The sequence below is a fragment of the Sceloporus undulatus genome, chromosome 2 (genome assembly GCF_019175285.1).
Source record: "Sceloporus undulatus isolate JIND9_A2432 ecotype Alabama chromosome 2, SceUnd_v1.1, whole genome shotgun sequence".
In the NCBI taxonomy this organism is placed as follows: Eukaryota; Metazoa; Chordata; class Lepidosauria; order Squamata; family Phrynosomatidae; genus Sceloporus; species Sceloporus undulatus.
This window is the reverse complement of record NC_056523.1, coordinates 294873500-294887751: the sequence shown is the minus strand read 5'-3', so window position 1 is coordinate 294887751 and position 14252 is coordinate 294873500. Positions and strand designations below refer to the sequence as shown.

Genomic DNA, 14252 nt, shown 5'->3' with positions numbered 1-14252 from the left:
AGTGTCAACACAAGAAGATGGGATTTAAATGGTATTTTCCTTAAACCTAATTCCTTATTAATCCTTTCCCTCTGTAGAACCATGAACAGACTGACTCAGCTGGAGAGACTGGACCTAGGAAGTAATGAATTCACAGAAGTGGTGCGTTCTAGCTAAGTAACACAGCTTTCCTAAAACCTCTTATCCTTAAATCTATTTTTAATCAATGTCAGATATAAAAATCAGCTTAGCTGCTATCTCACAGAGCAACTGTTGTTTGTATCTTAATGCTTTAAGGAATCTATTTTTAAAGCTTACTGCTTTATTCAGATTTCATTTCCTATATGTGTGGCATTTGTGTGGCACACAAAGTATTTTCATATGCTTTTATGCTATAAACAAACAGTATTCTTATTCAGTGCCATATCAGCTTACGTCACATGGGCAAATAAATACTTGAAGTTATGCAAAGAGCATTATTTTACATGTGCCTATGCAATAAAACGTGCTTTGAAAGAATGCACATTCCAGTTTTCCTGATGGTTGTAATACAGTAAACCTAAAATGAATATTTAAAGTATATAGAAAAATTTGGCTAGTTATGTAGCTAAGTAGGCAACTGTGTAATATATAGAAAAATAAATTAACCAGGATAAATACATTTTTAAGATTAACAGTTTACTATTTTTGTGTCTTGCTTTTAATAGCCTGAAGTACTTGAACAGTTAAGTGGGTTAAAAGAATTTTGGATGGATGGTAACAGATTAACTGTTATTCCAGGGGTATGTATATTTAATTGTTTAAATACATTGTATTTTGTTTGCTTAATACTAAGACCAAGACAATTGTTTAAATGGCAGCTGAATATATAATTGTATGGAGCAGTATGTTTTCATTTATGATTTTGAATATGATTGCATTTCTTGAAGCATTTGTAACAATGATTTCTTCTTACACTTAGGAATGTATCTGTTGTTTCAAGTGTTCAACATTCCAAAACTTGCTGATGAATGTTTTATGTAAGGGGGGGCATTATGTATATATGGATGTATTTTAACCTGTTGTAAGACACTTTGATTGCCTGGCAAAAAGCAGGATAGAAATATTTTTTTTATTATTTATTATTATGTGAATGAAGATACAGTACAATTCGGACTTTAATAAGCAGGATCCTGTGGGATACTACTGATGGAAGCCATCTCTGCTACTGGAATCAGAATCAGATTCTTGCAACCCCCCCCTCCCCCCATGCAATCCCTTAAATCCCCCAAAACCTGCTTTGTGAGGTTAGGAACCCTTTCTGTAGCAGGTTTTCCTTCTCCCTGGAGAGGGAGAGAGTCTCAGCATTGGTGCTAGTGCAGCACTTGATTTAGTTTAGTCAAATATGAGCACTAAGGAAATATTGTGAACCTCATTAGTAGTAATGTTGCAGTGTCTGTGCTCTATATGGAGGCATAATTTGTTAGGGTTTGTTCAGCGGATTCACCCTCAAAGCCATGTCTACAAACAGAGTCCTGACACCGGATTTGAAGATGAGTATTGTTTACTGAGCAGTCAGGTATTAACCTTCCCTCCTGCATAATTTCCTCAAAGTCTTTACAGTAACATAAACATAAACTCCAGCATACCTTCACATCCCTTCCACACTGCCACCATGTTAGTTTCAGGCACACTCTTTTTATAGCAGCTACAGAATGATTCAGCATTTCTTGTAACTTGAATGCAATCACCTATATCCCAAATTTAACCCTTTATTCTGTTGTAATATACATACAATTACTAACATAGGCCTGTTACAGACTGCCAAAATAAAGCTGCTTTGGGTCTCTTTGGAGGTATGCTGTTTAAATGATAAGTGCATCCTAAGAATCCGGAAGCTGCACCAAAGCTGCACTCCAGTGCTTAGGAATCGAGTGTAGCTTTGGCGTGACCTCCGGACTCTTAGGACCCATGCATCATTTAAATAGCATACTTCCAAAGAGACCCGAAGCAGCTTTATTTTGGCAGTCTGTAACAGGCCCTAATTCATTTTAGGAAAGTTCATATTTTTAAGTTGAATTTTTAAGCAGTATCTTAGAAACAAATATCAAAGCCAGGTTTCTCAGTTTTCAGTTTTATCACATAATAATAAAATATGCACTCTGTTTTATTACTAGAAATCAAGGATGGAAATTTTAAGAGTATATGTCATACAGAATTATGCTACAGTTAATGTTTCATAATCTGTTGAATAGTATATATTAATACTTGAATACAACTTTCTGTTCTATCCTTGTTTCTGTACTTTCAGTTTATGGGCAGTTTGAAGCATTTGACTTACTTGGATGTTTCCAAAAACAACATTGAAACTCTTGAAGAAGGCATTTCAGGATGTGAAAGTTTACAAGACCTGCTGTTATCTAGTAATTCGCTTCAGCAACTGCCAGAGTCTATTGGTTTGTATTGTTAACTATAAATGCTACACAAAACATAGTAACTTTCTTATCACCCTGTAGGCCAAACATAAAATCAGTTTCAAAAATGCATTTCCACTAGTAAAACATTACTAGTTCAGTGGTTACAATGTCAAAGAGTGACAAGGGACACCCAGTTTAAGGTGCCTGATGGAGTATCAGATGTGTTTATCATGATAAAAAACATGACTTACTGACTTCTTTTAAAGTAATGATAATGTATGATGCAGAATTATAAAAAAAAATGAATGTGTTTGAACATCTGTAATACATTGTAAGGCAGTACCTATGTTCTGCAATAAAGACTGGCTTGATTTTATCATAAACTGCTTGCACTGATGCTTTTCCACACTAAGATGGTTCTGCAAAATAGCAGAAAAATGTAAGCATTTCTTGGACATAGTTTTTGCTCTCCTTTAAAAGACACTGGCTCCTCCCTCTGAGGGTTAGACTAAAAGAGCCAGTCATTGGTGGTGTCTGCTTTTGTGAGGGCCTTATCCCACAAGTCCAGCGTGGGACACAACATGAATCATTGACATATTTAGACTTAAGGGGGGAAATGCTTTTGTCTACCTTTCTTTGTTATGTGGGATGGTAGGGGCAATAAATTGTATCCTGTTTATGCCTTTGCATATGCAACTAATGAAGTAAATCCAGTGTTAGTCCTGCTTAGACTAATTGAAATCAATGCACTTGACTGAGGTCCAAAACACAGCAGAATTAATCCAATTTGGGACTGCTTTAATTATCCTGGCTCAGTGCTAGCAAATCCTGGGAATTGTAGTTTATTGTGACACCAGAGCTCTCTGATAGAGAAGGCTGTCTCACAGAACTACAGTTCTCAGAATTCCCTAGCACTGAGCCAGGCCAGTGAAAGCGGTTTCAAACTCAATTATTTTTGCAGCATGTTTTGGACCTTCGTTATGTCTAACAAGTCACATTCATGTCAATGATTTTTTTTTCTGCATTCATATTTTTATTTCATTTTTTAAATCTAACATATAAACCAAATTGTTCCAGCCACAAATCAACTGATTATATTATCTTACATTCCTTTTTACACTAATAATCATTTTGTTAAATCATTGGAACTCCAAAATATAGTCATTTTTTCCCATTTCTTTTTATATTGTTGTGTTGTTTTCCCATTGATGAGCATCATCAGTTTGTCCATTATTGCTAAATAATTTATTTTCATTTTCCAATCTTCAATTGAGGGGACATCCTCCCCCGCTAATATTACGCATAAATTATGCATGATGCCATTATCATATATAATAAAACGTTTTTTTGCTCATAATTGAATTTGTCTTTTAATTCGTCTATTATATTTAATATAAATAATTCTGTGCTCATCTTGAATTTCTTTTGTAATGTGTCTGATATATTTTTATGAATTTCTTTCCAAATTTTTCCGGCTTTTTTGCAATGCCACCACATATGATACAGGGTGCTTCGCATTACCAACGGTTGTTCTTGCTCTTATTCTGAATCTTTGCAAGTCTCCATGGTGTGATGTACCGTCTATAAAACAGCTTATAATAATAATAATAATAATAATAATAATAATATGTTTTATTTATATACCGCTATTCCAAAGATCATAGCGGTGAACAGCAAGTAAGCTAATTAGCAAGTAAGCTAATTTGCCCCCAACAGTCTGGGTACTCATTTTAGCGACCTCGGAAGGATGCAAGCCTGAGTCGAGCTTGGGCCCTTTTGCTGGTCTTGAACTCGCAACCTTGTGGTCTTGAGTGAATGGCTGCAGTACAGGCATTTAACCACTGCGCCACCAGGGCTCCTTAATAATAATAATAATAATAATAATAATAATAATAATTTTCTTTGATGTTTTCGCATTTGGTGAATTTTAGATTGTGTTTCCAGGCTTCTTCCCCACTTTTTAATGGAATTTGTTGTCCTATGTTTTGCATCCACTTTATCATATTTTCCTTGATTGTTTCTTCTTTTAACTCTATATCTAAAAGCAGCTTATAGATTCTCATTATCATATGTTTTTCTCCTTGTGTTAGTATTTTTTCCAATTCTCTGGGTTCATTTTCAATTCTATTGAAATTAATTTCAATTATATTTTGAGGCAGGACTACCATTAGATTTAGTGTCTGTTTTCATTGAAATACTACAGGTATTTAATAATGTGTTTCTTTTATAACAGGTTGTCTAAAGAAATTAGCAATTCTTAAAATTGATGAAAATCAGCTCATGTATTTGCCAGATTCCATAGGAGGGTAGGTGTTTCTTAATTAATAAACAAAAAACTATTAAATCCGTGGGGTCATCATAAGCCAACAGACGACTTGAAGGTTCATACAGACACAACCAGTACCAGATACTTTTATGCTATGCTAAAACTATATAGAACTATGCTCAAATTATTTTTGGCCACAGTCCTATACATTTAGCATAAATATACACTAATATAATTATGCTGGATTCCACAGTTGCATAACAAATTGTATTGTGGCAGCCATGGCCTTGTGCAGTTATTTGCTCCCCATCCACCAGGACAAAAATGAGATGTTTGTGCTTGTGAAGTGTTGAACTGCACTTTGAATCCAGTTCCACAATCTTTGAGAGGTGCAGGTACTTGTATCCCTATTTTATAATAGCATAGTGTCGCAACAAGATTCCAGCTATTATTTGTTAGTCATATTCCAGTATATCTATTGGGATAAAAGGATTCTGGATGTGCCGCAGAAGCTCAGATAATGAAGTTTGGTCTAGAAGTGAATATGAGCTAGAAAGTTATTCACAATTCACAGCTTAATGTTTACATTGCATTTAGATTACATATAGGTTGATTACATTTGCATTATTGATAGTTGACTTTTAAATGATTTAAATAAAATAAGATTTTGTATCTTTTTCAACTTTTTCAGGTTAACATCAGTTGAAGAATTGGACTGTAGTTTCAATGAGATTGAAGCTTTGCCTTCATCTATTGGGCAGCTCTCCAATATAAGGACTTTTGCTGCGGATCATAACTTCTTAGCACAGTTGCCACCAGAGGTATGCTTTCACTCATCTTGTTTTCTCTCCTCATTTCATATGATTGGAAGCCAACATTTGAAATCTCATAACGGAGGCTGAGTTGGGGGAAAAAATACTCCTGAAGTAAGCTCACAGTCATCCATAAGATGTAGACCTTTGAGGCAGAAGTCAGTCTTCTGTTTCAATCAGCCAGAATACACACTACAACACAGGCTGCTGAAAAATAAGAGCACCAGTTGCTTGGACCCATGAATGAGAAAGAGCTCTTGTTCTTGTGTCCTGTTTTTCATTTATCGTGTTGACCATTCTGTGAACAGAAGGCTGAACTAAGTAGCGCTTGATCTGATCTAGTACAGCAATTCTTATGTTCAAGTATGTCCAAAATCCACAAAAGAGTGATACCTTTGTTGGGACTACCAAAATGCACAAAATGTATAATTTGAAGTTCCACTGGCTTCTTTATCATATAGGAGAATTTTTTTTAATGATGTTATGCATAGATCAGGATGTTGGTATTCAAAGGCCTACATTGTCAAGATGTTGGTGTTCTGAGCTGGGATGGTATGGAGTGAGATCTATGCAGGCAGGCCCCTCCTTATTTTGGCTATGTGGTACTGGGATTCTTCTTTATACTTTTTCAGTTGTATTGATTTGAAGGCTAGTTAGATCACTTGATTTTATCAGTGCTAACTGTAAATGCGGGATGCAGTGGCTCAAGTGGTTAAGACACTGACTCTGTTGATTGCAAGATCAGCAGGTTGGCAATTCGAGGCCCAGGTGCTGCATGATGGGGTGAGCACTAGTCATGTCACTAGTCCCAACTTCTGCCATGCCTAGCAGTTTGAAAGCATTGAAATGCAAGTAGATAAATAAGTACCACTTTGGTGGGAAGGTAAACAGCATTCTGTGCAAACATGCTGGCCACATGATCACAGAGTAGTCTCTGACAGCACTGGCTCTTCGACTTAGTAACGGAGATGAGCACCACCCTCTGTGGTCAGACACGACTTGACAACCTTGTCAACAGGGAATACCTTTACCTTTAATTGTAAATGCTAACCATATATTTCAATATCCAGTTATGTGGGATTAAATCTCAGTGGGACTTCTAACTGGACCTGGCTTGTGATTCTGAAGCATCTTCAAGTTCACTTTTTAAAATAAATAGTCTTTCGGTGTCTTTTTTTAAACTATGGATTTATGAATCAATGGCCTGTTACAGACTGCCAAAATAAAGCTGCTTCGGGTCTCTTTGGAGGTATGCTATTTAAATGATGCATGGGTCCTAAGAGTCCAGAGGTTGCGCCAAAGCCACACTCCATTCCTAAGTACTGGAGTGTAGCTTTGGTGCAGCTTCTGGATTCTTAGGATGCATGCATCATTTAAACAGCACACTTCCAAAGAGACCCAAAGCAGCTTTATTTTGGCAGTCTGTAACAGGCCAATATAAAATTGAGTCTACAAGCAGCTATAGGTAGGTATAATATTTCCTGACTTTGCTCTGAAAAGGGCTCCTTTCAGTCACAAAGGAACTGGGAACCCAGTGGAAATTCTTTTTTAGAGAGAGAACATCGAACACCATCCTCCATTTCTTTGAGTGCAGAATTAAAGCAGTTTGACACCATTTTAACCACACGACTCTGTTCTAAAGAATCTTGGGATTTGTAGTGTGGTGAGGTATTCAGCCTGGTCTGTCAGAAAGCTCTGAAGTAGTACTAACATTCCAGGAATCTGTGGGATACAGTCATGGCAGTTAGTGGTGTTAAATTCCTTTACTTCTACACCCAGGGAAATGGGGGAGGATATGGATACACCCCATGTTTCCCGGAAGTTCCACAGCATCATTTTCCATGCTGTTCAGAGAGTCTGCCACATGTCTGTATCCACAATGGGGCCCATTTAACTTCTCCTCCCAGAACAGAAGAGGACTGACTGTTGATCACACCACTAATCACACAAGACTGTGCTTGCTCTGCTGTCATTTGTATTTATATTTATTTCCTGGTGGAGTGTGTGGAGTGATTTAATAATATATCTACAAATATTATTTTTCACCTACCTTTTGCTTAAGGTCACATCTTTAGAACTAGACCACATAAAAATGAACATTTCTGACTACAGACTTGGTCTTTAACCTGCCACAGCAGATTTTTAGGGTTCTGGGGCTACAAAGTGAATGTATAAGCCTGTGGCTCTGCCTCCTGCATCTAGCATACAAATTTGATTTTAATACAAGGATGGACAAAAATAAGAAAATGTAGCCTAGTCAAAGGTCCTCAGAGAGTCTTTCAAAGCTCACTCCAGACACTCTTGGGGTTTTTTAGCTCCCAAATTGCCCTCCCAAATATCCCTGTTTTAGGCTTTAAACTTTTTAAAAAAGAAAACTATAATTAAATTATTGACCACTTCAATATGCAGAAGAACTATATAAAAGAGATAAAAAGATGGCAGATACATTCAAAGACCCATATGAAGGCAAACTCCTTATTTTAAAAAATTAAAGTGAAAGATGTATTCAGAGCACTTAGGAGAAACAAATCACCAAGTAAAGCTGGCATACCAGAAGAGCTGCTTGAGCCTATAGAGGAAGAATCCATCCTAATTCTGACTGAAATCTGTCAACAAATGTGGAAAACAAAGCAATGGCCTATAGATTAGAAACACTGAAGCCACAAGTCAATAAAACATGGCATGTGTGCCTTGAACACGCACCCCATTGTTTTCAATGGGGTACAAGCATACGTGGAAACCCCCCCCCCCCCAAAATAAGGAATGGGCCCACTGTATTTTCCCTGTGAAGTAGAATATCTCCATCCTCCAATTATATTGGGAGTGAAAGTCTGTTTTCACTTTCCCCACTCATATCATCACCTTTCATGACTCCTTCATTTCATGACCAGAATAAGGTGAATCCTGGTGAGACAAAGATAACTTTATCTTTAAATATCTGTATTGTGTGTTTTCACATTTTTCAAAACTGTAGATTCATGATCAGAAATATTGAATAGTTAGTGCTCCGAGCTACTAAAATGTATGCTTATTTATTTTTCAGATTGGAAACTGGAAACATGTCACTGTTTTGTTTTTACATTCTAATAAGCTGGAGTTCCTCCCAGAAGAAATGGGTGATATGCAGAAATTGAAAGTCATCAATCTAAGTGACAATAGGTTTGTGACTTGCTTTCTTTTGTATTTGGGCCATTATGGATAGGGAAGCTGCACTGAGTGATTTTAGGCTGGTCACAGTCTCTCAGCTCAATTTTAGGCACAAAGCTATTATATGGATAAAATGGTGGGGTTGGATGAGAGTGGGATAAGTAAATATATGTGTGTTTTTTCCCACAGGCTCTTAATTTGGTACTTCCTTCTTGTGGAGAAGGAAGTCAGTGTTTACGTAGATTCAGCTACCGTGACTGATGAGCATGGACAGAATTTGAGAGGAAAAGAATTTAAGCACAGAAGAGAGACAGTTGTTTGTATAGGAATGAGCCAAGAGGAATCTAATGTTTGGGTTGCATATGAGTTTGAGGTTAACAGAAGCTGTAGTTGTGTTGGCAGAAGAGGGGAAGTGTTGGCTACAGAAATATCCCCCCCCCCCCTTACAGCATGATTAGTGTGACTAGTTTCAGTCCCCTATAGAATATGGTGCTGAGTATTTTGTTTGAAACATTTTAAGCTATTTGCTGTGCTGGCATTGGTTATATGACACATCTATCTAAAGAGAGAAAGCTACTGAGTAGATTGTGTGGTTATTCCATGGGTTGCTGCATGCATATGGCTTTTGTTTGCAATAGGTGACATTTTTATCCTTTCTAATAAATATACTTAAATTAGGCAACATAAGGCATACTCATATTGGAAAAAGGGGTTATGAGTGATTATATAAAGATACAGTGGTACCCCGGGATACGAAATACCCACGTTACGAAATTTCCGGGTTACGAAAAAAATCCATTGAAAATAATTGTTCCGGGTTACGAAGGTTATTTTGGGTTACGAAAAATTTTTTGGTGCTTTTCGGCGCTTTTTCGCACGAAATCGCGGCTTTTCCCCATTAGCGCCTATGGCATTTCGGCTTGCGAATGCTTTTCGGGTTACGAAAGCGGCGGCGGAACGAATTAATTTCGTAACCCGAGGCACCACTGTATACTGAAATATCCGAGGGGTTGTGTGTGTGTGTGTGTGCGCGCGCGCATGCGTGCTCTTGTGTGCTTCAATAACAGCTATAGGATAAGGTCCAAAAAACCTTGTAACTAGTTTTGTGTGTCTAAGGGGGTTTGGGGTTTAATAATCAGTTCCTATGCTGCATGGCAAACTGCTTTTGAAACTGGGGAAAATTTCAAAAACAGTTTGGCCCAGCTATTGCTAAAAGAAGAAGAATTAAAATAAAAACTACATAGGGCACACATAAAGTTACTTTTCAGATCTTCTCAGCTGTAACAGACTTCTACCTACAGTGTAGGTATTCTTCAGCATTGTCACCTGAAAAATTGTAACAGTTGTTGGGGTAAAAAAATATTTCAGCAATATTTGCTTTTTGCTATTGAGGCATTTTTTATCCCAGCTAGTGTAATGTATTATTACTAAACAATTTTTGTAAAATCCCATACCATTTTGCAATGAATTAAGATACTGATCAGCAAAAGAAGCATGCTATGGGTATCATTATATTGTCCCCTTCTTGTCTTGTGAGTGGAGGATGAGGTATATCTTAGACCCTGATCCTAACCTGTAGTTGGTTGGAATTTTGACTGGGGTCAAAAAGTACTCCACAACCCACAGAGTGCATTTTGTGCCTAGTGTTTGATAGCTAAAGAGGTTAATCTCACTTTGATTTAGTGTTACAGTTTTCTTCTGCTGTGAAATTTTAAAAATGAAACTGAATTATAAATGCAGTTGGTCTTCCACATTCATGGGGGGGGGGGGGTTAGGGGTGTATGACTTCCACAAAAGTGTAAAAACTGCTAATACATTTGCCACCACCAACACTGTCCTAAAACTGGAGGCTGCTGTGTGAATGTGCACAGAAGAGCCTTGGACATTGGGTGGGAGGGAGGAACACCAGCGATCGTCCTTGTTGCCACCAACCCTGTTTGGTGTTGAAGTCTGTTATATGAATGTGCACAGAACACACTCAGTCTTTGGGAAGGGGAAGTGCCAGCCATCATTACCTCTACCATCAACCCTCTACTGAGGACTAAAGACTGAATATATATGTGGCGACCTCTAGCTTCAGGGGGGGGCTGTGGCCAGGTGGTGGCAAACTCACAAATAACTGAATCCACAAATATTGAACCAGTGAATGTGGAGGGCTGACTGTAATTCCAGTTAAATGTTCACAGGATTATTCCATTAAAGCTTATTCTAAGAAACTGGAAAAAAAAGAGGGCAGTTAACAAACAAATAAACAAACAAACTATTGTTAAGGTAAACAGGGCTTCAGTTCTTAAAATTCCTGAGTATGTAGAAAAGTTTACTGCTCTCTGATTATTATTATGTTGCCAGAAAGAAAACCTCTCTATCTGACTAGTCATTTGTTTTGAACTCAACTCTTGCCTTACTTTTTCCCCACAGATTGAAGTATTTGCCATATAGCTTTACAAAGCTGCAACAGCTGACTGCCATGTGGCTATCAGATAATCAGGTAAGTGTTTTTAATGTGATTAGAATTTTTACAATCTTTTCAGAACAGAGCATATTTGAAAGTATCAGTTTTAAAAGCAGTTATATTTTAAAATCATGTCATAATCAAATGTAATACTTGCTTCTGAATTGGGTATTTTCCCATCTGCCCATTAAACTGAATGCATTCTCTGTACATCTGGTGATCCAAGAGAAAACAGATAGCATTTTATGTGCTGAAGAGAGTACTGTTAATATTCTGTGAAGGGCTATCAACCCTAATTTGGAGTATCCACAGGCTTTTTTGTATTGTATTTCCTAATAATGTTTGCAGAAGTTCTGTGTCATTAAATGTACTCATGTCTGGGTAGAAAATATGATGATCTTGGTAGCCATAATGCAAAGCCTTGCAAAGGCTAAGGATAGTTAATGTATTGTACTCATTCCTTTGCCACTAACAGTGGTAAAAATGGAAGTCTTTATATATAAAGGAAATCTATTCATAAGATGGCTAGCAGCATTTCACCTCTTTTATTATTACAGTGGGCCCCCACCTTACGCGGAGATCCGTTCCGGATCCCTCCACGTAAGGCGTAAGTAAGATCCCTCCGCGTAAGTAAACAATGGAGCTCGTGCACGGCGGCGGGGCGCAGCTGGCGCGCGCACCCATTCAATTGAATGGGACGCGCCGTCCCTTCCGCCCTGAGCGCGCCCCGCGGCTTGAGCGCGTATGCTCAAGCCGCGTAAGGCGCACCCGTGTATGACGCAGGCGCACTGTGTATAATTTGCCACACAAATTTCATGGTGTAAGATCAAACAAATGAGTATGGGGAGGACTGGGGGAGGGAGGGAGAAAATACAAAACATGTATGCAGGCAGGTCTTGCTTTGTATACTCACACTGCTGATGGTTGGAGACAAGTAGTTGGAGACAAGTATTACATTTGATTATTTCCACAACATACATTTTGAAGCTGCAGGAAGTGCTAAAGGAGATGCAACAAATGATGTTTTGGGTGTGGCATGTCTGGGAGGCCGCCCATGAATTCCAGGTGCTGTAGGCTATATTTCAGAGGAAGGAGCTGGCAGAACCACCTCTGAATATTCCTTGCCTAAGAAAACCCTTTGAAATGTATAGGGTCACCATAAGTCAACAGGCAGTTTGAAGATGATACATACACACACACATATGCCATGCTTTCTTGTTTGGTGATCATGCCCCCTATGCCAGTCAGTTTGAAACTTCTTTTCATATTTATTTTTTACTAGCTAAATTTATATCAGAGATGGCTAGACACAATCCTCTGTTGCAAGCTTCTATAGAAGGAAAACATTATTTAAGAATATTGGGTGAGACCTGTCATATGGGCTGGTAGCCATTTGCACAGTGGAGTTTCACTTACCTCTACAGCTCCATGTCCCTTAAATCTGCTCTGCATGAATGAAGAGAGGAATTTGACATTTCTTCATTATGCCAAAATAAGCTGTTCCTGTTATCTTAACTGGAGATAACCCATGGGACTCAGCTGATAAAAATGCTTAGAAAGATTGATACATGAATATGAAACAATGCAGATACATAGCTGTGTTAGAATTTGTCTTATTTCTGAACTTAAGAACAAAAGTAGTCAGAACTTGTTATGCCATTAATACAGTGCTCCCTCGGGTTACGAAATTAATTCGTTCCGCCGCGGCGTTCGTAACCCGATGCATTTCGCAAGCCGAAAAGGGCTTTCCGTTAGCGCTGGTAAGCCGCGCGTTTGAATTTCGCGCCGAAAAAAATTCGTAACCCGAAAAAACCTTCGTATCCCGGAACAGTTTTTTCCAATGGAACTTTTTCGTATCCCGGAAATTTCGTAACGCGATCAATTCGTATCCCGGGGTACCACTGTATACTCACATGTTTTGTATTTGTTACAATTCATGTTCTTTTCTGCTCATCAGTATGTCTGTCTGTTTAGAGGCTAAACTCCATGCATCTGATGAAGTGGTCTTGAGCCCACAAAATCTTGTGCTACGAATTTATTTTTGTCAGTTTCAAAGGTGCTGCAGGATTCCTTTATATCTTTTTATAATGAAACAATAAAATGTTTCTCAGCCAGAAATACAGTATATAGGGGTGCAGTGGTTTAGTGGTTCAGACACCAGTTTTGATGAGTGAAAGATCAGAAGGTTGGCAGTTCGAGGCCCAAGTGCTACATGATGGGGTGAGCTCCTGTCACTAGTCCCAGCTTCTGCCAACCTAGCAGTTCAAAACCATGCAAATGCAAATAGATAAATAGGTACCACTTCAGTGGGAAGGTAATAGCGTTCAGTGCAGTCATGCTGGCCACATGACCACCAGAGTAATCCTTAGACAATGCTATCTCTTTGGCTTACTAACAGAGATGAGCACCACCCCCTGTAGTTGATTACAAGTAGACATTCAAGTCAAGGGACTACCTTTATCTATACCAGGAATATATATATTCTTATCAGAAAGGAACAGGGATTTCATTCTTATTTTCAATTAATGTATTCTGTATGTGCATTTTTAATTTGTGTTTTGTGTTTTCATTTTTAGTCTAAACCACTCATTCCCCTTCAAAAAGAAGTTGAACCAGAAACACAGAAAACAGTACTTACTAATTATATGTTCCCTCAACAACCAAGATCTGAAGATGGTATGGAATTGTATTTATTTGTTTAAATGTTAAATATCTTGCATGTTGACAGATCAGGAATATTTGCTTAAATTTGTTCAGTTTACCTAACCCCAGAAGTGGTAAGCATAATACACTGAAATGGTTTTAAATCATGAAATGGTTGTATTAAAGCAAATGCAATAAAATATTAATATTAATATAAATTAATATTTTTATTGTATAAATTAACGCTTTCCAGAATACTGAGCATAACAGGGTGTTCTTTATAATGTTGCCGAATGATCATTGGGTTTGGGCAAGTTGCAGAGTTGAAGCTAAAATATATGGTATTACATCTTGCACATAATGCTTATTTTCCTATAGTAGTGTTCCTGGCCTTGTTATCTAGCCTCCTGCTGTGGTCACACACTGAATGTGTAAAGAAACAGCAACACATGAGATTAAATCTAGAATCAACTCACTACAGTGCTTCTATGCAATCTTAGCAAATGCCCCCCATATAGATAAATACCGGGGAAAACAAGATGTACCTGACAGTGCAA

At 37.9% G+C, this 14252-nt stretch overlaps 1 protein-coding gene across 1 annotated transcript in view; it reads left to right on the top strand.

Moving 5' to 3' along the window:
• The window catches only part of ERBIN (erbb2 interacting protein), a 118758-nt gene that overhangs the window by 70470 nt on the left and 34036 nt on the right, over positions 1-14252 (top strand). The window contains 8 exon segments of the mRNA XM_042449456.1: positions 78-141; positions 687-761; positions 2270-2414; positions 4609-4681; positions 5333-5462; positions 8497-8612; positions 11019-11088; positions 13629-13728. Coding sequence (XP_042305390.1) covers positions 78-141; positions 687-761; positions 2270-2414; positions 4609-4681; positions 5333-5462; positions 8497-8612; positions 11019-11088; positions 13629-13728 — 773 coding nt within the window.